This window comes from Puntigrus tetrazona, chromosome 14 (assembly GCF_018831695.1).
Source record: "Puntigrus tetrazona isolate hp1 chromosome 14, ASM1883169v1, whole genome shotgun sequence".
NCBI classification, from domain to species: Eukaryota; Metazoa; Chordata; class Actinopteri; order Cypriniformes; family Cyprinidae; genus Puntigrus; species Puntigrus tetrazona.
The window spans coordinates 420,192-446,529 of record NC_056712.1 but is presented as its reverse complement, the minus strand read 5'-3'; the positions used below and the strand labels follow the sequence as shown (position 1 = coordinate 446,529).

The window sequence follows — 26,338 nt, the reverse complement described above, 5'->3', positions numbered from 1 at the left end:
TGAATGTAAGTTACTCAAGGCAATACAGTAGCGCTGGGATTCAAAGGAAATTAAAGATTTTGCATGACACAGGGTAAATAAAGTGACCCAGTAGAGGCAGAGAGCCTTTGGAAATGAAGCGTTTGTAGTGAGGGCCGCGGGGCACGATAATGTCTTTACATGATGGCAGGGGGACAGGGAGTTTATTGCCCCCGCGGTGAACCTTGGCCCCGGGGCCAGTGCTTCGGCATTATCGCTCTCAGGTGATCACGGCAACCAGTAGCGCTGCTCTCAACAGGTGGTGAGCCCGAGAGATACGAACGTTCAAGCTCTCTCGAATGCTTTCAACGTGCGATATACTTCTGTCCACCAGAGGGTGCATGAAAAAAGCATATCTCAAAGTCATGGCATTGTCAAAAATGCATCACGTGCATCAAGGCTGAATTAATCAGATCAAATATAAAAAGTAAAAATAATATATATATATATATGTGATGCAATGATATGACATAGCAAGTGTGGCTTGAGCGTCCAAACTGTAATTTTCTCTCTCAACGAACGCATACTACATCAGCAAAGAACGAAAGGTTAACCTCTACCTGAGACGAACAGAACGAACACCTGTCCTCGTTGTCGCCTTCATGCACACGTATGTAAAGAGTTGCACTGAAACTATTTGGTTCTCTTTTTTTTAATTTAGTGCACACGTGCGTGCTACGGCCGTGTAAAGGTAAGCTCTAGTGATTTGGGATCTGCGTGTGGAGGTGATTGGCGACCTGTGCGTGATTCAGCACCTCTGCTGTCGGACAGCTCCTGCGCGCTCCACACGGGAGATTAATCACACCTCCTGACCGCCACCCTGCCGTCACGTGACCAACATTTCCCAGCCTTTCCGTCCATTTAACCAGAATATTCCTAAAGGTTGAACAGACGTATCCTATTCACTTAGAACTGAATTGTATGCAAAGTGAGTATATTTATAAAGAATTATAGTGAAAAAAAATGATCGACTTATATCTAACGCTGACAACGAACTACAGTATTTTTTTTTCTAGAACTACAGCAATAACGCCACCTTGGGGTTTAAAATGTAACTAGCACGTTGTTGCTTAAATTAAGTGGGACCTAGACCGTGATTTGATGAATGAATGAAATAATAACTTAGTGGTAAAACATATTTTGCTTTCTTAAATGACTTAAAATATCTACTAAAACTAAACAATAAATAAATACAAACATTAGCTTTGTCGCTGCTCGTATAACCGTTCTTAATTAGTTACAGGCTAACTGGCCAACAGACGCTCGTGCTACCAAAAAGAAAAAAGACTCGACTGTCTAAATAGATTTGTCTTTTGTAGACCAAACAGTCCAGTCCACATTCCCCCAATTGCACAAATGCATCGGTTTAGTGTCTTAATGTCTGGATCGTATTAGATTGTGAATCTCTGTGTCCCGTGCTTTACCCCTGCAACGCTCCTTCAGGAGGGCCGAGAAAGCGTTGTTTGGGACGATCTTTGTTTTATAGTGAGCCTCGGGCTGGGATGATCTCTCACTGCAAACATCTCTCACACAGCCCCAACCAGACAATGCATGTCTTTTCACATCTCGATATATTCCTGAAACACATCACAGTTGTTAACACGTCATTTTCAGACTGGAACTACAGCTAAAACGTAATATAGCACAAAATGCGCTGTCCGGATTAAGTGCTTTCTACTGCCAGTAATCACCAAATTTGACACGCATATTACAAAGACAGAAAAAGTTCATCCATGCAATCTTTATTTCACATTCTGTCAGCTGGTTTCCTACACGCACAAAGTCCATTAAGAAGCTACTGAGGTTCCCCCAAGGTCAAAGAGAGGAGGGCAGTTCCTGTCAATATCACAAGTTGTGGTGTGTTTTTCAAATGTCTAATGGATTATATTGATTTGGGCTCGCATTTGCAAGGGGATGTGCAGCACTTAGACGTGGAATCAGTTTTTAGTGGTAATGCATGCAAGCCATTTCTGCATCAGTCTTAAGGCATAGTTCGCCCAATGACTTTTAAGTATGTTGGCAACCAAACAGTTTCCATTGCCATTGACTAAAATGTTGAAGAAAGTTAATAACCAAACACAAAAAGGTTCCCACTGGCCTCCAATTTAAAGCATGTTGGTAAATAAGCAATTTTATTGGTCTCATTATATATGAGGTGGTCTTAACTACTATGTCCTTGCATCAAGAAATGAGTACAATGTAATTGTTGAGCACATATTGTATTGCAAAACGCTTTTGCTTCTAGCGAGGTGGGATACGGGTAAGGTTTGGGTGGTGTGGGTGGGTTAAGTTGTTAGGGATGGGTCAACAGCCTAAATTTATTACAGATGCAATTACATAAAGGTATTTTTAAAAAATATAAGCACAACGTAAAAACTTGCATTCACATGTAAGTAAGTGCATTGTACCAAATGATGAATTTAAATCACAGCTGATGCTATTTAATATAAAATGGGACTGTTTTATTTCCCATTGACTTCCGATTTGAAAAAAAAAGTTGGTAACCAAATAGTGGAAGTTTGCCATTAAGAGGTATGTTGGTAGCCAAGCAGTTTTGGTTCCCGAAAATTTCCATTTGGCACCAAACAGTGTTGTATCCCACTGACGTCCATTTTGAAGTACGCATGTTGGTAACCAAAGTTTTCATTTACTTTAACTTTGAAGAGAGTTGGTAACCGGACACTTTCACTCAATATTGACTTCCATTTTTTAATGGCTGGTAAACAAACAGCATTTTGACCTCCAATTTGTAATATGTTGGAAACTAAACCGTTTTTTTCACATTGACTTCCATCTTAAAGAAAGTTAGTTACCAAATAGTCGGTTACTATATTCCCAATGAATTCCTTCGTAGAAGTCAATGGGAAATGAGACCGCTTTATGCTGCAAAAATAAAATAACATTCGTAAATGACAGAATTGTATTTTTTGAGTGAATTATTCCTAAAAACAGCATGATCCTGATGGTGAAAATGAATAAAATAAAAAAAGGGATTGTCTTTGTACTGTACAGTACAGCTCGAAATGTACAAAGATGTTTAAGCAAGCAGACACTTAGCAGAAGCTGTTCTTCAGAGCAGATGAGTATTATATAGACACAGTCCCCATGGAGCATCCCGAGGTTAATTGTCTTGCTCGAGGGCACAGTGTTGATGGCCCGTGACAAGCAACCATTTAGCTACAAGCCCTGAGTGTTGGCTGCAGTGCCACAGCAACTGTTTCACTATGGCTTATCCTGATAACAGCTGTTTTTATTGCACGGCGAACAAAACCAATGACAGCTTATGTTCATATTATGAAAAACAGGATGCAATGCATCCGAAGTCAACTGGACCGTAGTGTGAAATTCTGCACCATCAGCTTCAATATGCAAAGAGCCAAAGCTTCAGATGAAGGGTTTGATTAGAAATGCCTGCTTCAAACCGAAAAGTTCTTGATACTCTATTCATAGAGAGAAAAACGTTAATTCAAAATATTTTAGCAGCAGATTAGTTATTCATCCTTAATAGATTGAATTCAACACGCATACTAAGTTAAGTTCCACAACACACTAAAAAACCATGCACTGCTTCTAAAATTGGTCAGTTCTTACATAGTAAGGATACTTTGACTTTATACAAAGCTAAAAAATCCCAGTAAAAGGTTACTAAAGAATTTCCAATAAATGGTGTTCTTTTGAACTTTTATTAAAGTTTAAAGAATCCTAAAAAAAAATAATTCCGGTTTCCACACAACTCAGCTGTTATCAACATTGATCATAATAATAAAAGTTTCTTGAACAGTAAAACAACATAGTAGAATGATTGCTGAAGGATCGTGTGACACTGAAGACCGAAGGAGGCTGACATTTCAGCTTTGTAACAGGAATAAAACAGAAAACTATTCATTTAAATTGCAATACTATTTCACAACATGAGTGTATTTTTTTTATTTTTTCAAATAAATGTAGCTTTGGTGAGCATGAGAAATTGTGAAAAGCTTTTGAAGGTTAGGGTCATACATGTATCAAAAATCATTATCATGTGTATTCCCTATATCCATAAACATGGTCTTGCTACCAGATGATCAAATAAATGTCCTGAGAGTTTTATTGTAGATGTCCTTTTAAATGCATAAATAAATATTTTGTCTAAGAATAAAGAGTGTCAAGGAGTGTAGTCCAGCATAGATGAATCAGACTAACGCTAAACTAAACCGATGTCTCTGAATCTTTTACAAAAGCTAACGATCAACGATCCAGGCTTCAAAAGGCACTGCCCCATGTCATCCGAGGGGAGTTTAATCAAACAAAGTGTGCTCCTTATGCGTAGACTTTCAGAGAAGGTCATCTACATACGCCAACACAAGCCATATCTGTTTTGGGATCACGCCGGTTGACCACAGCGGTCGCTCTCTCCCGGACGGCCCTCTTTTTGTGTTAATAGCCTGCCCGCCGCGGCCCTGAAAGAGACGCCAGAACAAAGCAGGTATTTGTTTCAAGGGAGTGTTGTTTTAGGAAGAGACTTAGAGGTCTCGAGTTAAAGTCACCCCCTTTCGAGGTCACTCGAAATCCTCCTCTCTCCTCGCCTCGGCCCGGGCCATGAATACAGCCACTTCAGTGCCCTCGGAAACAAAAGGGCAGGAAGAATGCAGGCGACTGGGGGAGCGGCGAACCCACTGGGAGGGATGGACAACATGCTGGCTCAGACTGGGAGGAGGGAGCCTGTTTCAGCCAGTCTGCCGGGCTTAGAGTTAAAGATTACCTTTGAAATCTGCACCCCTCCTCTGTCCCTATAACTCCGCTCCTCTCTCTCGCCTTCGCTCAGACCTGCGGGCAGGCATGGAGAGCGGTTAGATGAGTCCTGGGAGAAGATCCTCTTTGATGACAGAGAAGGATCTTTTTGTTCTCTAATCCTTCTCTGGTCTTAAAACATTTTAAGCCCAACTGGACCTCAAAGAGGGGCAGCGCCGATGCTCGGGGTCTTCAATGGAGGCATTCTTCCCCACCCGTGCTCGTCCCGAACGCGGAGGATTCTGCACAAAGTTCAGAGTTCCTCACGAGTTGGACGTCAGTACTCTTGACTTTCGCTCCAGGTTACTAGATCTTCCCCTACTGATTACGTTTTCAGAAATTCAAGCATGCAGATGAGCCGTTGTCTAATTAAATATGCACATATTTGCATGCACTTTGCATAAAGCCAGGTTCACAAATACTTTTTTTTGGTTTGCTTGTTTTATTTTGTTGGCATATTAAAAAGGGGAATTTTTAATGTCTCTTTGCGCAACTCCATAAATCAAAAAATACTGACAACGGCCAGGAAAAAGAGCAAATTTTCAGCAGGTTTTTAGCAACATTTGGAATAGATGTGTTGCATATATAGGTCAGAGCCAAGAAAGGGTTTGCACTAATCGGGTAAATAATATACGAACAAAACGCTATATAAAAGCCTTCAGAATTGGGCTGGTTTGGTGTATGCAAAAAAAAAGTGTGGAGAAAATGGCTTTTAAAAATACTGTATTATAATTGTAATACAGACGTACATAGATAAAGTGTAATATAATAAACACTAAAAGTGTATTTAAGTTTTTCTTTTTTTTTATTCTGAAAGAAGGCATGTTATGAAAGCCCCAAATAGCCTTAAAATGTATAAATGAAAAATACACCTTAATAAGTGATAAAATCATAAAACAAGGCAAAAAATCCTACCGACAAACACTGTAGTAGGGAGTCATATCCAGAGACCAGAATATTGGACCAACAAAGACCTTAGCACCACACATTACTATTTCATGACAGCAGGTTTTATACAAAACTATCACTCACACATCTTCAAACATGTAAAAAAAAAAACAGCAATTTGCAAGACCACCTGATTAAAACGTGTAGAAAAAATTCCGATTGTTAGAATTAAAATGTGATTCTGTGATGGACAATCTGTACCAGTGTGAACCGATGTTCACATGCATGCTGGACGCTATTTAAATAAAATTATTTTCAAGAAAATGTATTTTGACCCAAACCTTTTTATGATCATTGGAAGTATAAATTCATTCATCGTGGCCATACTTATGCACATATCTGAGAGCGCATAAAAGCACACTCACCTTTGCACATTTCTAAAAGGATGTCTAATTATGTAAGAACGTGCACATGACTAGCCAACATCACATAAAAGTACACACGCCGAAACAAGCTTCAGGCTGCTGCTGGAGAACAGAAGGTTCGTTCTCTTGCGTTGTCCAGTCAGTAATCGGCATATTTGACACACACATGACAAGACAAAAAAGATGAAAGAGTTTTTTAAAAAGATTTCATCTGCCCTCTAGCATCGCACACACTGACCGTCTCACACAATGACCTCAAAGAGACCTTTATGCACTAGGCTTATATATGCTGCACTCATATACACTGGTAGGAACTAAGATGTGTTCTAAGGCTGCATTTATTTGATCGAAAATTGTATAAAGCTATATTATTGTTTTATACAATATTGTAATCTATTGTAATACTTTAAAATGCAATTTGTTTGAAACTTTCAGCATCACGCTCCAGTCTTCAGCGTCACGTGACCCTTCAGAAATCATTCTGATACACTGATTAACTTCTCAGTATTGCTAAATATTATCAATGATCGTATTTAACATGTTAATCGCATTTCACTTAAATTCCACGCACTTCATTTTCATATATTTGCCTTGCAGCACCCCAGTGAGCACATCGAGTTCGATCATACGGAGCCACAGGCAGACACAATAAATGGCAGGTACAAAGCTTAAAGGTCACTTACATGTGTTCAGGCTTGAGTGTGTGTGTAAACAGACACCGCTGAACATACGGAAAGAGCGCTGAAGGTTAAGTGGCCACGAGAGGTGAAGTGGCTCAGAATAAACACACACACACACACACACTTACACACAAGCATACACCTATAGCGTGTCCTCCCATAGGCTCTTATTTGAAATAAATCACAGCTCACCTATCACCTTTTATTTCACACTTACCTCTCTATAGTCTGAGCTTGTGCTCCGACTATTGTTACTGCATTGAATAAAGCCATCGTTTTAATTCAAATCACATAAAACTAGAAGCTAGGGCGTATGAGGCCAATAAAATCAATAACATAAAAAGCCACATCACATTCGGCTTTGGCAAAAAACATTTTCCGCTCCTCTATCGCATAAAGCAAAAAGACTACTTATTCTTATCTCATTTGTATTCTGGTAGAATAAAGCAAGCATGTTTTAAACTTGCAATTCTATAAGTAAGTAATATAAATATAATTTCATAGCAATTACTAAAAAATAGCAATGATTTAAACATATTTGAAACCACTCAAACAAAGTACGAAACCTTTTTCTTTCACCTTTTTTTCTGTCAGCATTTAATTTTTGGTTCCTCGTCTTTATTAATAAAAAAAAAGTCATTGTATGAACTTATGCAACGCAATAATAATGTTTATAATGTTTACTTATAAGTAAAGATTTGTCTGACGTGAGAATGAATCACTCGTTAAAGTCAAATATAGTTATGGTCTTTCTACAGAAGTTGCGTATTCAACATTGCCTTTTCAAAGTTACGTATTCATCCCTATGCCTTTATGTAAATCAATCAATCAATCAATCAATCAATCTCAGCTCACCTTTGGTTGGGAGGTCATGCGCCCCAGCAGGTGCATTTCTTAACCACATGACCAGAAAGTGAGTGACCTCTGCTGGCCTCAATCCAAACATCCTACAGCAGCAAATAATGGTGCTGTGTGCCATCTAGAGGACATAAGAAGACAATAAATCACTGCTGTTACTGCTTTGCTAAAAATAAACACATATGTATACAAACAGCTTAGGACACGACTCACATTTTTGGACCGGAACAAGGTACATGCTGCTGTTGTTTCTGATCTGGGTGGAGTTTTTGCATCCAAAGCTATTTGAGTGGAGACCACACTGGCCTAACCATAACCCTACCTTTTGGACCCCCATGCAAAATAAACACCTTAGTTTAGTGCATGTGTTTACTGTGTGATGCTTTTAAATCTGTATTTACTGTTTGTGTGTAGTTCAGTTTATTGTATTTTTTTAATTTGTGTGTGTTTGTTTGTTTTGGTATTTTAATATTTCTTATTTAATTCAATAATGTACGCTATACCGTTTGAAGTGTTTCTGACAGCCAGAGCACCATTAATTTACTGTCAGCAGCAGTATTGTTGTTTGTTTGTGTTTACTTATTTTAAAAAGTTAAACTTTGACTATACTTCCGCGTGAGCAGCGGCTGATACGACAGCTGACATGAAATTATTTCATTGACATGGCGTTGTTTTGTGTAATGTGCTATATACTCCCTCTAAACTCAACAAAAACATTTCAAATGTTTTAACTCAACCAAACCATCGTCATGATGGTTATTATGACTTCAAGGCTGCTTTATATTGTCAATTCTTCCACGCATACAGATACTTGCAGGTCTACATTTGTAAATAGATTTTTCATACAGCGATAATGCATCCTCAGACAAGCTACAGTGGGAACTTTTGTCATTGTGCAGCGTCTGTGTGTCAGCTTCTCTACCTTAAAAAGAAAGTGCGCCGCCCGGGAATCGAACCCGGGTCGCAAGAATGGGAATCTTGCATGATACCACTACACCAGCGGCGCCTACGTGTAGATGGCGGGAAAATCCCACCCTTCCCAAACTACCTGAAATATGACGAAGATATAACTTCAAATCTTTATGTCTTAGTAATATCATTTAGGATACTTCCTACGTTTATATGAGGTAATATTCAAACCTTTCATTCCCAAAACCGGTAAATAGGAATCTGTGTTATCGATTGTGCAAATGCCAGATTTTTTAAATTGTGGAACCGATTCACAAAACATTCACGAATGAACAATTCACTGATCCGTTAAAACAAGAACCGTCGATTTATGTACCTCCGATGAGAACAAAACGATGTATTAAGTTAATTTTAGTATAACTTTTTAGAGCATGCCACGCCGGGCTGTGAGGTGACGTGGTGAAGTAACGAATAAACGAATCGCTTTTTTTGAACTAGTTCTTTTAAACGAACTGTTCGAAAGAATCGATTCGAGGAAATGACTCGAACGTCTCCTCACTAGCTGCCTGCCAGCTGTTCGGGGCGCTGCAGCGCTGCTCTCGTCGACCCAACAAAAGAATCAACGGCACTATCCAACTCTTACACATCACCGTTTCCCTTTACCGCTAAAATGTACTTCACAAAGCCTCGATGGGCCGCAAAAATACAAATACATAAAACAAATACCAATGCAATTTCACTAATAAATCAATCAAATCGATCATGACCGCTGGTAACCCGAGCGTGATGTCACGTCAGCCTCCAACACGCGCCACCCGGTGTCAGCCAATAGGAGCGCGAGAAACCGGCCCCTGCCATGACAACGCTTCCATCACTTCCGGGCTGAGAGACGGCCGGCGCGAGTCAGCGACCGCAATATACACCGACCCAGAAAAAAAAATAACAATCATTACTCTGTATTTGCGGCGTCTAGTTCTTCTGTGATACCATTTCGCCCATTTTAAACGGGATGCTGCGAGTCTGACTGAATCAGCGGCGGCAGCTTGGAAGAATAAGGTGAGTGTTTATTGTCTGTGCGGCTCGTGTGGTGCAACGTTGATTTACATATTTAAGACTCGCATGCACGGAGTAAAGCGTCGTACGTATCAATACTCGCGTGTGAATAGGGTTTTTTGCAGTCTCTGACACCTCTTAACCCGAGGAATGTGGGATATGGATGGCATTGCGTTACTCTTTTGACACTGATCATCTTTGAGGCCTCTTCCCTAGCCTGTCCCTGAGCCTGTACATGACACACACACACACACACACACACACACACACACACACACACACACGAGAATACATAAATTATTTTGCGCTTCCAGCCCATTATTTTACACCTGCATGCACACTAAACAAGCTAATCTTTTTTCACACGCATTCTGACATCAACACGCACGGCCTTTTACGCATCATCTTAGGTTCTCCGTGTGATTTAAAGGCAGACGAGCATATTTTGTCGTGAAGAAGATGCTTTGCCTAAACAAGGTCACAGATGAGTTTGCTGGTGGCACGGGACTGCAGTGTGTTGTGGGTGATCGGGAAGATAGTGGGTTGACATGCTTTCAGATAATCTGGATTATGTGCTGTCAATTGAAGGCCAGCACTAAGAATAAGTATCTGCAAATGTTTGACTCAACTTGAACTTGAAGTTGTTCGATAGTGTGAAGGTTTGCATGTATTTAATAGGAGCACTGGGTTAAAATATACATTTGACATTTCTCGTCCACATCGTACGCAAAGAGCATTTGTCAAAAACACGCCAATTATTGTTATTTCTCCTATTTATGTTCTTGTAGGTACGTCAAATCTGTTTCTCAGTCTGCTCAAAAACACAATTAAATGCTTACGAGTGGTATGAAAGAGTGAATGAAGACAACATTTTTAGGGGAATCATCCCATTATAGAAAGGGTTCATCCACATATAGGAATTTTCTGTCATTTAGTGACCCTCTTGTTGTTTTGAACTCACAAGACTTGGGTTAATTAACATATTCTTAAAAGATCAAAAAATAGATATCTATATGATTCAATCGGTCTGGCGAAGAGATACTGTTGACTTTTATGGTAAACAGATTTAATTTAGCCATTTATTTACATCTACATGATAAAGGCGTGTTTTCTATAGATAACATTTCTGTTCATAAAGACGATACATAAGAATGGAAAAAGGCTTAATTTGAGTGTTCGAATATTAACCAAAGTCTTGAGGGTTTGTAGCGACAAGAGTATGGGTAAACTATCCCTTTAACGCTATAAATAGTCACATGCAATATGTCTCATCTTGTACAGAACGATGAGCGCTGTGAGGCATATTTAATGACATTTATTTCAAAAACGCATTGCAAGCAGAGACGGATGCACCAAACGTGGTTACAAAATTATTCTGGTTTGTAGAGTGCACAGTGATGCTTTATACTGTACCGCCACTGGAAACGTGATGCAGCATAGATTGTGAAACTAATTGTGCAGTAAATAGTTTTGCTTCATTCCCTATGGCCTGGATTATATGGAGTGTATGATTAACGTCTTCTATTCTCACACCCTGAGCACGAGGTGATGGACCAGCCGAACAGGTCCGATCACACCCACCTCTTCTAGTGGTGTATAATAGGGATTATGGGTAACGAGCGATGGGGCTCTGATTTAAAAAAAATCTTGGTAGGTGTGTCTGGAAGCCTGTTCCTTCACTTCTGCAACCGCTGTCTGCATTTTTGCGTGGGGCTGGGGGGTTTGATTTCGATCACAAGAGGAAAAAGGGAAGAGAACGCTTTGCAAAATCGTTTTGTTTTCAGTTTAAGCCTTTGTTGTTTATACCGGATCCTCTTCTCTGTGTCGAAGATTTGTGAGATTTATCACCGCCTTTAGTGTACTCGGTATCCGCAAGACAAACCATGTTGGTTCTTGCCTGTGCAAAAACTCAACATCAACGCTGCGGTGTTGAGTGGTCACCGGGGTGTTGCTGTTTGGTTGCTAAGGTGTTCAGAGGGGTTTGCATTCTTCTATGCAGTTTCTGACGTGTCCTGGCTGGTTGTTCCAATTTTCCGTCCTTCAGAGTAAGTTGTTTTTTGTTTGTTTGTTTTTTCACCCATTCGGTCATGAATATTAATAAGGCAAGCACGACTATTTAGCATAATGTTACAGATATTAATGCAGGTGATCTGTCAGCACCGTGCCCTTGAGCGCCACACGCTCTTTCTTTCGGTCGAGTGTTGTGGCAGCGCAGGTGAGTTTGGATCAGGTTGCTCAGGGGAGATGATATTTGATAGCTGAGTTTAGCGGAAGACCTTCACTATGCTGATCGCCATCAAATATCTAACTCTTGTGCCGCATTCAGATGCACGTGTTGCCAGTAATGGGGATTGTTGTTGAAAGTACTGATGCACAGAGGAGGATCACACATTTGCTAATCATATTTCAATGGTTTGGCCCACCTGGTTATGCCCATCCAGCATTTTTGAATTGCAAATGTTAAGTTAAGCTTCATATTTTGACGCACAAGTCCTGAATTTCTACACGCGTATAAGGGGAAATGGTTGTTAATGTCGTATTGTACATTTCACAATAGTTTTTTTTAGTTACGCTGTCTACACCAGATGTGTCTGGTGCTGCAAGTCACAGCCTGACACATTGAAATCCCTCCCATTATAGTAAGTAATTATAATAATAAACAACTAGACAGTTATAGGCTTTAAGTTAACAGATGCCCATTAGCTATTTTTAAATTTCATGGCACCTTTTTCAGCTACTTCCTTTCCACCTGGTAAACATTGTTTTTGTGAATTGATGGATGTTTTTCCTCTGTATATTTAATTATTGACCCTATTTAAAAATGTCTCATCTGAATGTAATTTAGAATCACAAAGGAAATAGTCTTGATGCTGGCGTGATCAAAAAGATGTGTAAATAAAGTGAATAAATAAATCTAACTGTTGACTGACAACTCATAGTGAAGATGTGTTTTAAATGTTATAACATACCAACTAAAATCATGATTTTGGAATTTCATAACAAAACTGTACTTTTATTAACACACTTTTTATTATTAGCAAGAACACCTTTGATCAAAAAGTGATCAAAAGGGACCATAAAGAAGACATTTTTAATGTTACTAGACAATAAATCTAGTTAAAATCAGTTTCTAAGTTTCATTTCAAATTTACTTCAAAAAATATATTTCAAACTTTCTGTTCATCAATGAATTAATGGTAACAGGAAATGTTTTTCTGGCACCAAATTAGCCCAATAAATTTTTTTCTAAAGGATTATGTGACACTGAAGACTGGAGTAATGACAGAAATCACAGAAATAAATTACATTTGTATATATATATATATATATATATATATATATATATATATATATATATATATATATATATATATATATATATATATATATATATATATTTAAAATGGAAGGTTTTAAATAGTAGTAATATTTAACAATAGTACTGTTAGTTGCTTATGCTATTGATCTGATTGCATTTGATGAAATTCAGCCTTGGTGAGCAACAACTTTTAAAAACATTTAAAAAAAAAATGTTACTGATACTAAAACTTTGAACAGTTGTGTATATCAAAATACTGTAATCAAATGATTTCATTTATTTCTGTTAAAAATTAAGTCAATTATGATTGAATACCCTCGTTCTGCATATTTCACGCTATTAACTTGTCCATCAGAATATTTGTCGATTAATGAATAAGCCTTTATGTAATAGTCAAACTCCTCATATGTTAATGTGCTAATGGTTATGACACATCTGATTTCTGAACGACCTAGATTTTGCAGCTTAGTTTCTATAAATGGTCTGCGTGAACTAGAGAGAGAGTTTCGAACGCTGGGGTTATGTCTACATATTACACGTATCTCCAGCCTGTGACATTCCTTTGGATGGAAAAGGTTTTAATGTCTATGTGCTACTGGTCTCCAGGCGAGTATGTCTGGGATTTCTGGGAGTCAGGGAATGTGCTATCTGTTATTGCTGCTCTGTACTCAGCCCTCTCACACGGCTTTAGGGCAACGACTTTACCATATGATGTTTATCACAGAAACAATTAGCTTGCAATCCACTATCCACAAGTAGTTTGAGAAGCCTTGAAGAGTTCATGTTGCGATATTGGAATTTCAGAAAGGGTCTCACAGAGATAGTTCACCCAAAAATAATTTACTCGTGACTTTTCGGTAGAACATAAAAAGATTACTTGAGAAACGCCTCATTGCTTTTTGTTCTTATCGGTACAGTGGAAGTGAGTGGGATCCCAACATTCTTCAGAATATCCTTTGTGTACATTTTCCAAGTAAGTCATTGGTAAATGGTGAATCTTGACTGTTCTGTAAAACGTTTGTGGATTCATTTCAGAGTCTCGTTTGTTATCAGTAAGTTGTGTTATATATCATTTATTGGCTTTTTTTTAGGGTCCACCCTGCTCTCTAGGTATGCATATAGTGACTGACCACAACTCCTGACCGCCTCTGAACCTCTGTTGAGTAAAGCTCCAAGGAGAGAAAACATTTCTGCTGATATTTGAGAACGTCTCTATCCCGGCTTGTCTTTTGACCTTGCTTTGAAGCATCAAACCCCAAAAAAGAAGTCTGCAGCTTTTATTTTTCCCAGTTTCTTTGTATTTTCTTTAGTTTCTTTAGTTTTATCTCTCGCTGTAAAACATGCATCTTCCCGGAGGGTTTTGGGGTGTTTTTTTTGCACTTGGGAATTATTGACCCATTTTGAATGTAATTTATAAGTTCAAAACTAGCTTATTCTATCATATAGGCCGCCGGGTTATCAGGTCGATCTTTATTTTTGGGATTTCCGAAATTGGCCAAATATCTCGGTTTGTATTTCATGTTCTGGATATGCTCGTCCACCCCCATCTCTTCCCCTCAGCACACACATGCATTCATAAACACATCCTTCTCTCAAGTAGAGCACTGTTTTAGTGTGAGCTTCATCCTTCCAGGGCGACAAAGCCTGTCTTGTTTGTCATCTGAGCTCATGGCGTTCACTGTCTGCCAGCCTCACAATGATCCTGTCAGAGCCGTGACATAGTGGCTAACACACATGCTAATACGACTAGCCTACATTTGAGTCCAGATAGCATCTGTTCCTAAACCTATCAGCCTGCATTATTTCAACAACAAATTACTGGTTAAAAAAAAAAACTACATTAACCACAATTCTGTGAAAATTTCCACCAATGAGGGAACTGAAAAAAGCAAATCTCAAAAAAAACGTCTTAAAAACTCTCTTCTTGCTAAAGTAGTCGGTCTATAGTCAGTCTTCCTATGCTTTAAATCTACCTGTATGAAAAAAATACTTCTGTAACCAGGGCTGATGGGAAAAAGTGGACTGGTGTTGCTCTAGAACTTAAAGTATCAATTCAAATTTTGATGATTTTAAAAAGCATGACATTTTTGCTTGGTATGTTTCTCCACAGGGAATCCTTATACCCAGGAGGCTTTGCACCCCGCCAGAGCAGGAAGCTGGAGTGGGAAAAGGAAATGGAACAGGAAGTTGCCCACTTAGCCAGCAGGTTTGACAGTAGGCAGTAGAAAGGCCAACAAGTACCATCTGTAACGTAAAGCACTTCAAGAACGCGGAGGAACTCAGTAAGACCTTCAGAAGAAGAGGAATACTATCGCATACTTGGAGGAAAGTAAAGAAGAACACAAAGTGAGTGAAAGACAAATATCAGAGCTAAATAGCTCTTGTGAGGCAGTAAATCACTAACTTTGTATCTTTCTGTCTTCTCATCCTCTGCTTTCTCACTCCTCTCAGGATGAAGTTGAAGGAGGACATGTCTCCTCTCCTGCTGCAGGTCTTTCGGTCGGTCGTCTGGGTTTATTCAGTCATCACGTTCCTGCCCTGGTACCTGCTCTCCGGAGCCAGCGGGAGCCAGGCCCGTGCTAAACGAATCAAAGCGCTCAGTGAGTACAATGGGATTCATTGAACAGTTTCAGTCAAAATCTGGGCATGACGTTTTTTTTAAAAATATAATTCTCCTATCCTCAGCTAAATTTATTGGATCAAAAATGAAGAATTATTAAATATTATTGCTATTTAAATAGTGCTGTCAAACAATTAATCACATCCAAAATATGCCTTTATATGCATGTGCTGTGTATATTTAAATAAATATATATATCTTAACAAAAAAAAATATTTTTATAAATTAAGAATATTCTATGTAATATACATGTAGCCTAAATATTTTCAAAATATCTATTGTATATCTATTATAAAAATTTCATAATTAGTCATTTGACAGCACTAAATTTAAATAACTGTTTTCTGTGATAATATGTTTTTAAAGTGTCATTAAACTAGAAACTAGAACTCCTAGAATTAATTCAAGACACATTTATTATTCCTATTAACTGCTCAAACCAGTTGTACTGCTTAGTGGTTTCAGGTTTCTTAAAAAATATATAAAATTGCTTAAAGTACAAAATGTTTTGTGACACAAACGTCCTTACTGGAACTTTTCGATTTAATGCACTGCTAAATATAGAAGCAATATTTTAATTAGAAAAAAATCTTGCTGAGCCCAAACTTTTGAATAGTAGCGTACCTCAACACATAATGCATGCAAAAGGTAATAATTCAACTGAGATTACCGCAGTTTATCTTAGATTAATGGAGGGATTTGAGTCACTTTCATTATTGATCAACATCACTTAATGAAATTGCTGGTTACAAATATGATGAATCGGGCCCCAATTGGGTTCGCACTTTCGCAAACACTTCATTTTGTCACCCTGTGTTTGTCGTACATGTCCGAATCTTTGCCCGTGACCTCATTCTGATCTCCTGTCCCGTCAGGTAAGCGGGACTCCAGCAGGGCCGTACCGGGCCATTAGCAACCAGCAGAAGCTGGTGTCCCTGCTGCATGAGGGTGTGGATACTTTAGATAAAGTGTTTGAATACGCTGTAGTACACTTCCCTCAAAGAGACTGCCTCGGCACAAGAGAGGTGCTGAGCGAGGAGGATGAGATACAGCCAAACGGCAAGGTCTTCAAGAAGGTGAGACACACACATTCACTTTGTTCACACTGAAGGTGATTCTGTTAATTGAATCCAGTAAAACCTGCAAATCTAATCTGCATATTTTAAATTGCAGTACATCCACATTAGTTGCCATATTTTTTGGGTGTGCATGCCCTGTTTTTTAATTTACAAATGTATCTTTATTATTTATAATTATTATTTTTATTTATTCAAACCCTTGAAAAGTAATGCATGCCTAAAAACAGATGTAGGCCCTCGGAAATGTTCTAAAACATTTTTCTAAACACGCACTTGCACAATATTCAAGTATATGTAGAGTCATTCTGAGGTTATGAGACCGGATCCCATGAGAACTCTCTTGAACTCCAGAGGAAGAAGTTCAGTGGCTGTTTCTCTTTGTAAATTGTTTTTATCTCTGCTCTGTTGTTGTCCAGAACTGTTTACATGAAGCCGAAAAGAAGTCACATGCTGCTGTGAGAGCTGCTGGGAATTTTAATACAATGCAACTCCTGAGTCCTCTGTTTTTTTTTGTCTCTAGGTGATTTTGGGCGATTATAACTGGCTTTCGTGTGAAGACACTTTCCATCTGTCTCAGAGGTTTGGTAGCGGACTGGCTGCGCTGGGTCAGAAGCCTCTTTGTAACATTGCCGTTTTCTGTAGACTCGTGCAGAATGGATCATAGCGGCTCAGGCTTGCTTCATGTACAACTTCCCCTGTGAGCAAATAAATCACACACACACACAGAGTATTGTCTGCTGCATTATGCTGACTCGGAGAGAATATCAGGCCAAAGATAGCAGCACTGCTGTAGTACTTGATGACAGACAACATCACACTGAAATCAGAAGTGTTTTTCTCACACACATGCATGCTGCAGGACGTTTGATTCACAAAGCCTTTGGTTTCATCTCAATTCACGTTTGCTGTACTATACATGCTCTTGCTCTTGGTAGATTGAGCTGGTCGTTATGAAATTGAGATTCACCTCCCATCAGCACTTTTATGGAATTGAACTCTAACGCTAACTTGCCTTTTATAAATCTGGCCCTATAAGTATGCAAGTTTTGAATTAGTGCAAAGGTATCTAGATAGTTTTTATTATTATTACAGCTACTTTGATTATAACTACTGTTATAATCAAATACTTGGTCTTTATTTTACAGTGCAGTTTTATTTGAAATTGTAATATTTCTTTATTATATTTAGAGTTTACTTGCATTTTGATATAACAAATAAAAAACATGATTTATAATAGTATTATTAAGTATTATTATTATTATTGTATAATCACAATGGATACTCTTTTACTATACAATTTCAGACTTTATGATTCTTATTGTTATTATAAAATTTTATTTTACAGTACAGTTTTAATATGACAATATATTTATTGATTTTTAATTGAAATAATTTATTATCATCATATAAAATGTTATTATATTAATAATAATAATAATGTTATTATATTAATAATGTAAATATACATATATATATATATATATATATATATGTGTATATTACATTTTATATATAATTACATTGTCTAATAAAATTGCTATTAAATAATATTTAGCATAAATTGTATAGCACAATTTAATTCAAATAGCACTATATAAATAGATATGTTTGTTATTTATTATATGTGGTGTTAAATTATTTATGTGTAGTCTCTTTTAGTCTCTTCGTTTTTATGTTTAAAGTCACAGTTCTAACACAATCTAAATGCTTTTTCTTTCTCTTGGTCTCAGTGGTGACTCTATACTCTACACTGGGAGGAGCAGCTATAGCTCATGGTCTAAATGAGACTGAGGTCACACACATCATCACCAGCAAAGACCTGCTGCAGAGCCGCCTCAAGGTGAAAACACGGCACAGGCCATATCTCAGACACCACTCATCAGCTATCAAGAGCTGCTGTCACTCATGCTCTCAATCATTTGCCCTCTCCGTCTCAGGCCATTCTGATGGATGTCCCCAGACTCAAGCACATTATAGTTGTTGATAAGAAGCCCACCAGCTGGCCCGATCTCCCCAGAGGTATCATGGTCCACAACATGGGTGCTGTGCAGGAACTAGGATCCAAACCTGAAAATAGTAAGTCTCAAGTAGCACACCGCTTTGGCTGAAATGTTTACGTGCATACTATTATATTTGCATCATGCATATGGTTTCACATACTACTTTTAGTATATAGTATATACTCAACAGTCCCAACAACAGAATTCCCAAGAACAGTAGGCTCTTGCTTGCTGGCAAACATCTCGTGTTGTGTACTAACACAATAAGAGCTGTAAACATAGATTGTTGAGGGAAGAAAGACAGCAGGATCTTCCTGTAAGATGAAAAGAGTACATGTGGACCGGTGTTGAGATCCCACACGCTCAGCCTTTGTGTCAGATGAGAGCAAGAAAAGCCCTCTGGAGATAAGACGGGGAGATGTTATCATTATTAGAGAAGGTTTTCTCTGTTCAAAAAGACTGAGATAAAAGGTTTAGACCTTTCACTGGAGCATTAGACTTGTTTTAATGTTACCTGTCTAGTGCTCACACATATGAATCAGAGCGGGATGAATGATCCTAGGTGCATTTGATTTCAAATGAAATGGTCACGTCTATCTCATTTTCCCAGAAGACTTTACATTCAGAGCACTGGAGGATTGAAGGGTGTAGGTATGAAAAATAACAGTAATTATCACGTTAACGTTATCTTTCATCACAGATGATGCACATAAGCATCAATTATACTTAACTTAAAATTTTGCCTTACATGATGTTTACTTTACTTTTGATCAAATAAATGCAGCCTTGGTGAACTATTTATATAAATGTGTATTTGACCCAAATATTAAATGACTAAAAGTATGTTAATTATAAATTTACATTTATTCATTTTAATGAAACAAAAAGTTAAATGTAACTTTTAAGCTTTTAAAATTTAACAAAGATGAAAAATCTCAAATCAGAGCACATTTACAGGTGCCGGTGGTTTCATTTTCATTAGCCTGTGCAGATTTATGAATTTTGTTTTGGACCGAGAAGGTTCATGCAGTCCAAAAAAAGATCTTGGCTTCAAGTTTCCGTTACAAAAAAAGTTTGTATTTTAGCGCAAAGTAGTTATTTTAGCGCACTTTTTTCTGGAATGCCACAACAACATGGCCGTCTGGCTCTAATGAAGTGATGTGACTGTGTTTCTCTGTGAGCAGTAATGGTGTCCATGCAGGCAGCCTCTCCCGTCTGATATCGCAGTGATCATGTACACCAGCGGCTCCACAGGCATTCCTAAAGGAGTCATGATCTCCCATAGCAACATCATCGCTGGCATCACCGGCATGGCTGAACGCATTCCTAACCTGAAGTGAGTTTCTCTGATGCTTCTGAAGTATCGCATCATAAATGAGTAATGGAAACGCCAAATTTCTGAAAAAAAATATCCCTTAATTCTCAAAAACATCCATGAGTGGAGTTCTGTAAATAAAGGGTCATGCAAATAATGGGAGATGGAAGCACATTTTGTGAATAAATTCTCAATGCGTTTCAAAAAAGTGGGACGACATAACCTGATTAACCAGTGAGCCAAATCTTCTGATCATTCTTAAATGCCCGACAAGTCTGTCTTCAAAGTTTTTCTGTTTAATTATTTCTCCATTGAAGTATTATTGGCAATACTAACATGTCCTACTAATAAAGGTTTTAAAGCAGAAAGCTGATAATTAATATGATATTATATTAATAATTAATATGATGTGATATAATGGTTTCCAAAGGATCTTGAGTACTCATGCTGAAAATTTAGCTTTGCATCACAGGAATAAGTTACATTTTACAAAATATTAAAACGAGTGCTGTTAAACTAATTGTTATTAAACAATTAATCATGATTCATCACATCCAATGTATATATAAATACACACACATACAGTATATATGTGAAAATATTTACATGTCTATATTTATATTCATGTCATTTGTATTATAAATATATTTAATGTATAAACATGACATATTATATGACAGCATTAATTAATACAAAAAGACAATTATTTTATATTATTATTATTATTATTATTATTATTAGATGTGCAGCCATGGTAACATAAACTTATTTTAAAAACTAAATGAACATTGTCTAACTTTTGCTTGCTACTGTTCATTTTAATCTTTAAAGTCTCATGATATGTTGAACCAAATTTATTCATTCTGGAATGTATTACTGAAAACGTTTTCTTAATTTTGAAAATGAAGCTGTGCTTGTGCTGTCCTCTACATTTCAAAGTTTTCTTTGTCTGTGTGACTGAACACTGAAAAGTTTGTTTAGATGTTGGTAAGGCATTTTCTCTAACGCTCTTTCGGTTTATTGCGGCAGTGAGAATGACACCTACATTGGCTACCTGCCACTTGCTCACGTCCTGGAGCTCAGCGCTGAGCTGGTGTGTGTGTCACATGGCTGCCGGATTGGATATTCGTCACCTCAGACTCTTGCTGACCAGGTACAAACACGCACATGAGTCATGCCATTGTGCCGTCATCACCATGTCAAGCTCTTTTACGACCTCAGAATACTTTAGCGCATTTGCATTATAACTGCAGAAAATGATAGCACATAATTTGTTTTTGTCCTTTCCCCACAGTCATCTAAAATCAAAAAGGGAAGTAAAGGAGACACCAGCGTGCTCAGACCAACATTGATGGCAGCCGTACCCGTAAGAAACCTCGAGTTCCCAAAAACACACTCAAAGCTGTTGAGTTTGCTAGAGATGTGAAGCACTCCTCTCTCATTATGTCCGTTTATAGGAGATTATGGACCGTATCTATAAAAATGTGATGACTAAAGTTGAAGAGATGAGCAGTGTGCAGAAGACTCTCTTTGTTCTGGCATACAACTACAAGATGGAGCAGATCTCTAAAGGATACAGCACGCCGCTGTGTGACAGGTATAATGAATGCTGCCATGTTGTTAGCAAAATCGTGGAATCTAAAACTCGCTGGGTTTGTTGAGTAGCGGTTCTGTTTTCTCTGTTATAATTCTAATGTCTAATTGCATGGTGTTCTGCAGGCTTGTGTTCAGGAAGGTCCGCTCGTTGCTGGGAGGTAACACGCGTGTGCTGTTGTCTGGCGGAGCTCCTTTATCTGCAGCTACTCAGCGTTTTATGAACATCTGCTTCTGTTGTCCTGTGGGACAGGGCTATGGCCTCACTGAGACCTGTGGAGCCGGGACCATCAGCGAGTGTAAGTATGGCTTTAAGAGTCAAATTAGGATCAGCGGTTTTATTAAAAAAATAACGCTAAAGTCATCCTTGGATTTGTAGTTGTTATATAGGTAGAAATTGCTTATAAAAGACTAAGAAAAAGTAATAGGATTTATGGGTCTGATGGTATGGGAACCTTGGGATTAGTATATTTTAAATAAGTGGTGAGAGGTCTTGAATAAAACCTTGTATAATGTGACTTTTACTGCTGTAATAATGGTAAAGGGAGAGGAACATACAGTTAGAATTTAAAGAAAAATTACAGAAACCATACCTTCAAATGCAATGACGTTAAATGAAACCTGTAAATGAATGTCTTCGATTGCATAGGTGTGCTAATGCTTTGTGTGTGTGTGTCTAGTTTCTGATTACAGCACTGGACGTGTTGGAGCTCCTCTGGTGTGTTCAGAGATCATGCTGAAGGACTGGGAGGAAGGCGAGTTCGGATTTTTTAACTGTCAACACTAATAATGATGTTCATTGGCTGCTGTTGGTTTTTCTTTATCGTAATTAAAGTATGATGAGAATTTAAACGCTATTAAAAAACCCCCGTTTTGTTCTTTTTTTGGCCATAGGTGGTTATTTCAGCACAGATAAACCAAACCCACGAGGGGAGATTCTGATTGGTGGTCCTAACGTCACAATGGGTTACTATAAAAACGAGCAGAAGAACCGAGAGGACTTCTTTGTGGATTCAAATGGCCAGCGCTGGTTCTGCACCGGAGACATCGGCGAATTTCACCATGATGGCTGCCTCAAGATTATCGGTGTGGAGACGCACACAAACTTTAACAAAATAACGGCGCTGATTAAAGGGGTAGTCTCCCAAAAATGAAAAATTGTCATCATTTACTCCTTCCACTTGTTCCAAACCTTTCTCTTATGTTGAACGCAAAATAAGATATTTTGAATAATGTCTGTAACTAAAAAGTTGATGGTAGCCATTGACTTCCGTACTTTTTTCCATTCTATGGAAGTCAGTGGCTAACGTCAGTTGTTACATACAGATTTGAAACTACTTGTGAGTAAATGATGGGCAGAATTTTATTTTTTGGGTGAACTATTGCTTTAAGTGTTATCACAGTCCTTTCTAAGTTCCTCTAACTGGTTGTGGCGTGTGCTTGTAGATCGTAAGAAGGACCTGGTGAAGTTGCAAGCTGGTGAATATGTGTCTTTGGGCAAAGTAGAGGCTGTGCTCAAAAACTGCCCGCTCATTGACAACATCTGCGCTTATGCCAACAGGTGAGTGCACATGACAAACATGCATTCACAAATGCTGTATAGTGTTTAGGCTGAGACGAATAAATCTTTCTTTCTCTTTACAGTGACGAGTCTTACGTGATTGGGTTTGTGGTGCCCAATCAGAAGCAGTTAACCGCCCTAGCTGAGCAGAAGGGCATTAGAGGATCATGGGAGGAGCTCTGCAACCATGCAGAGATGGAGAAGGAGGTTCTACGTATCATCACAGACGCGGCTGTAACAGGTGTGTCCATTTTTTTTTTTTTTTTAATGAGCTGGAATTGTACCATACTTTAGGTTAACTTGCCATCTGAAAATCTGACAATTGACAAATGTTGATTTTTATAAAACATCTTACAATGTAAATCTTAGATTCCATAAATATGTATCAATGTTTCCACAAAGAATATTATATAAATTCTTTTCACTAAAATATTGGCAACTGTTTTCAACTTATATGATAACAAATATACGCTGGACAGCAAATCAGCATATTAGAATAATTTTTTGAAGGATAATGTGAAACTGGATAAAATTCACAGGAATACATTACGCTTTAAATATATCTCAACAGTTAACAGAAAATGGTTATCTTACCTTTCAGTGATATTTCACCACATTACTGTGTTTTTAATAAAATAAATGCAGGTTTTGTGAGCATAATAGACTTTCATCTTCATACTGTCCTCTCTTTCTCAGGTATAGTTGGGAAGTCTAATTTTTATTGCTTATTTAGGCAGTTAATTTTACTGAACCAGTTCCAATAAAATTCTCAAAACCTTTGGCAGAAGACTATGCACAGCATTTTACCAAATTGTTTAAAGCTTCTTGCGCTATGTACACACACACACACACACACACACACATATATATCCAAAACCATGTTAAATAAAATCTGTTCTGTTTTATAGGTAAACTGGAACGCTTTGAGATCCCAAAGAAAATCCGTCTGAGCGCCGAGCCCTGGACGCCCGAGACGGGCCTGGTAACTGACGCCTTCAAACTCAAACGCAAGGAACTAAAAACGCACTATCAGGACGATATCGAGAGGATGTACGGCGGCAAGTGAATGAAGCCAGGCGGTGGGATGTGATTGGGAGGGAGGGAGGGGGTTTAGGACACACCATATACCACAATGCCTATATACAAAAAAAAACAACCCACAATCCTCTGCCTTCCTGCTCCCTGTGATGCTCTGCGATCAAAACAGGGACACACTTGAATTTGCGTCCAGTGATAGTATGACGAGAGGGAACGGAGCGATGGATAGCGACTAAACAATGCACTTTTCTCAGATGATATACGAAAAGCAACTTCTGAAAGGCGCACGACACAACTACAAACTGTGAGACTTTTGGACCCCACCCAGTCCTTTTGCTTATCTCTCATTGGCTCTTTTTGATAGACACGCCCCCCCATCCCGCCCCTCACATTGTTCTGCAGGCAGATGCGCTTGATGATTCCACCCTACTGCGAAGCGGTCACACTGAATTCTCATCAAGAGTCTATGCAGGGAAACGTTTTGTAACTTGGCTGTATTTTTTTTTTTGTTGCTTATTATTGTTTTTCAAACACTTGTTTTGGTCTGAAACGGCTGCGAGATTTGGATATGTATGGAATGCTTCTCTAACTGTATCTGTTACGATGTTGCTTTTTCTGGAACTTTGGCGTTTGTACTTGACGTTTTGTTACTTTGAACTGCGGCTTCTGTCGTTTACCTGTATCCAAAGGCTGTTACTGTTGCCCTGTGCGAAATGAACGATGGGTTTCCGGTGCTAGTGCACACTGAAGACTGTGTACCTAGAAAGAAACCAGAGATACCGTCATTACAATCCAGACCAAAAGAGACCAGTATTAAACCAGATATCTGTTCTAATGTAACAAAAGCAGTTGTAGTTCTCCAGCAAAGCTGTTACAGAGAGCAGTCTTAAGCCAGAGACGTGCTCTGATACTACAAAAGGCTTTTGCTGATGCAGCAGAGAGGGCAACTTTTCAAATTTTGCCAGCGAGTTGGCATCTGAAAGATTCTCCCACGTTCCATTACTCACGTCTACAGGGTTTACCTAAGAATCACATGGGATGTATGACTCCATATTTATTTCCTTTTTTTTTTTTTTTTTGTCTGAATTTGTAAAGCCTTTAAACTCATTCCTTTCTAAAATATGTCATGTGATCATATGTCAGCCGTTGTGTTGCATGGATGTTTTGCAAGGGAACCAAGTGTTGGCGTGGAGTAGCCCGGGTACCTTTTTGTTTCTTAAATGGCCATTTTTTTATTATATCGTGATATTGTCATTGTAGGAAATGATTAGTGAGTTCAACAAAGAGGAAGAGTGTGATTCTGAATGTGCAATAGACAAAACGATATGCACAGTCCGGCCCCAAGAGCATGAATGTCTCCAGCCTCTTCGATGTAACGGAAGAGACGCATTTACTGTGCTTCTGACTGTGCAGATCACTTACATCATTCGACAGTTAATGCATTGCGATTCGCGATTTGACTTTGCATGATTCAGGAGATGTAAACCAAACAAATACCAACATATTGTATTGCAGGCTTTGATAAATGTGGCATTTGCGAAAACGAGGGCAAATGTTTCTTAATCTGTATGCTTATTGATTATTTGTGGAAAATGTTGAGTTTCGGGCTCTTAACATTTTCAAGATGAAAAGTTCAGAACGTTTTTTTTATATATTTTCTTGATTCCTTAAGATGGTTTTGATAAACTTTTGGTTGCAGAAACACTCCAGCTTTGCCGTCACAACACGATGCTCTTTACTGAAAGTACTTTTGTCTTTGTTTTATTATAATTTGTTTGTCCTAAAAGGAACTGAAGGCAAAATAGTGTTCCTAAACTAGACGTGTCTGCCTTTCCTGTGCTCGATGGAAGATGTTGATTGCCTTTTTTACACAGTGGAAATTAAAAGTGGTTTATAGGAATTTATACTTTTGATAATTTATTTCTGTCTTCGTATTCAGGGAGTGACTCATTCCCGTCTGAGAGCTGCTGTACTGCTCACCTTGATTGTGCTTCATTTACATTCTGCCATGTTATTTGTTCAAGCCGCAAGCATCTGGCCAATCAGCTGTTAGTCTAAAGAGAGCTCCATCGTATTTCCTATTTTCTGAGCTGAACTGTAATCTGACTGGTGCGTTCACCTGTCAGTCGCGGCCCCAACCCAAATTAATCAGCCCGTTAGACGACGCTTACGCCATCAACGCCATCTGTGTTTACCCGCATCCCACTTTACA

The 26,338-nt window shown here is 38.4% G+C and overlaps 1 protein-coding gene and 1 non-coding gene across 2 annotated transcripts; one reads left to right on the top strand and one right to left on the bottom strand.

Annotated features, from left to right (window-relative positions):
- Window positions 1–8,574: 8,574 nt before the first annotated feature.
- On the bottom strand, window positions 8,575–8,645 carry trnag-ccc. The gene has a single exon. It is a non-coding gene; the product is annotated as a tRNA-Gly (tRNA).
- Window positions 8,646–9,438: 793 nt separating this feature from the next.
- Window positions 9,439–26,030, top strand: LOC122357930 (long-chain-fatty-acid--CoA ligase 3-like). The gene is given in 18 exon segments (XM_043257606.1): window positions 9,439–9,604; window positions 15,031–15,266; window positions 15,372–15,546; window positions 16,416–16,616; window positions 17,140–17,257; window positions 17,260–17,316; window positions 18,350–18,459; window positions 18,557–18,706; window positions 19,825–19,955; window positions 20,964–21,087; window positions 21,229–21,300; window positions 21,392–21,531; window positions 21,654–21,826; window positions 22,208–22,282; window positions 22,422–22,613; window positions 22,974–23,088; window positions 23,172–23,329; window positions 23,997–26,030. Coding segments are annotated over 16 exon segments (2,148 nt in total). The 5' UTR covers window positions 9,439–9,604; window positions 15,031–15,266; window position 15,372; the 3' UTR covers window positions 24,155–26,030.
- The last annotated feature ends 308 nt before the right edge of the window (window positions 26,031–26,338 follow it).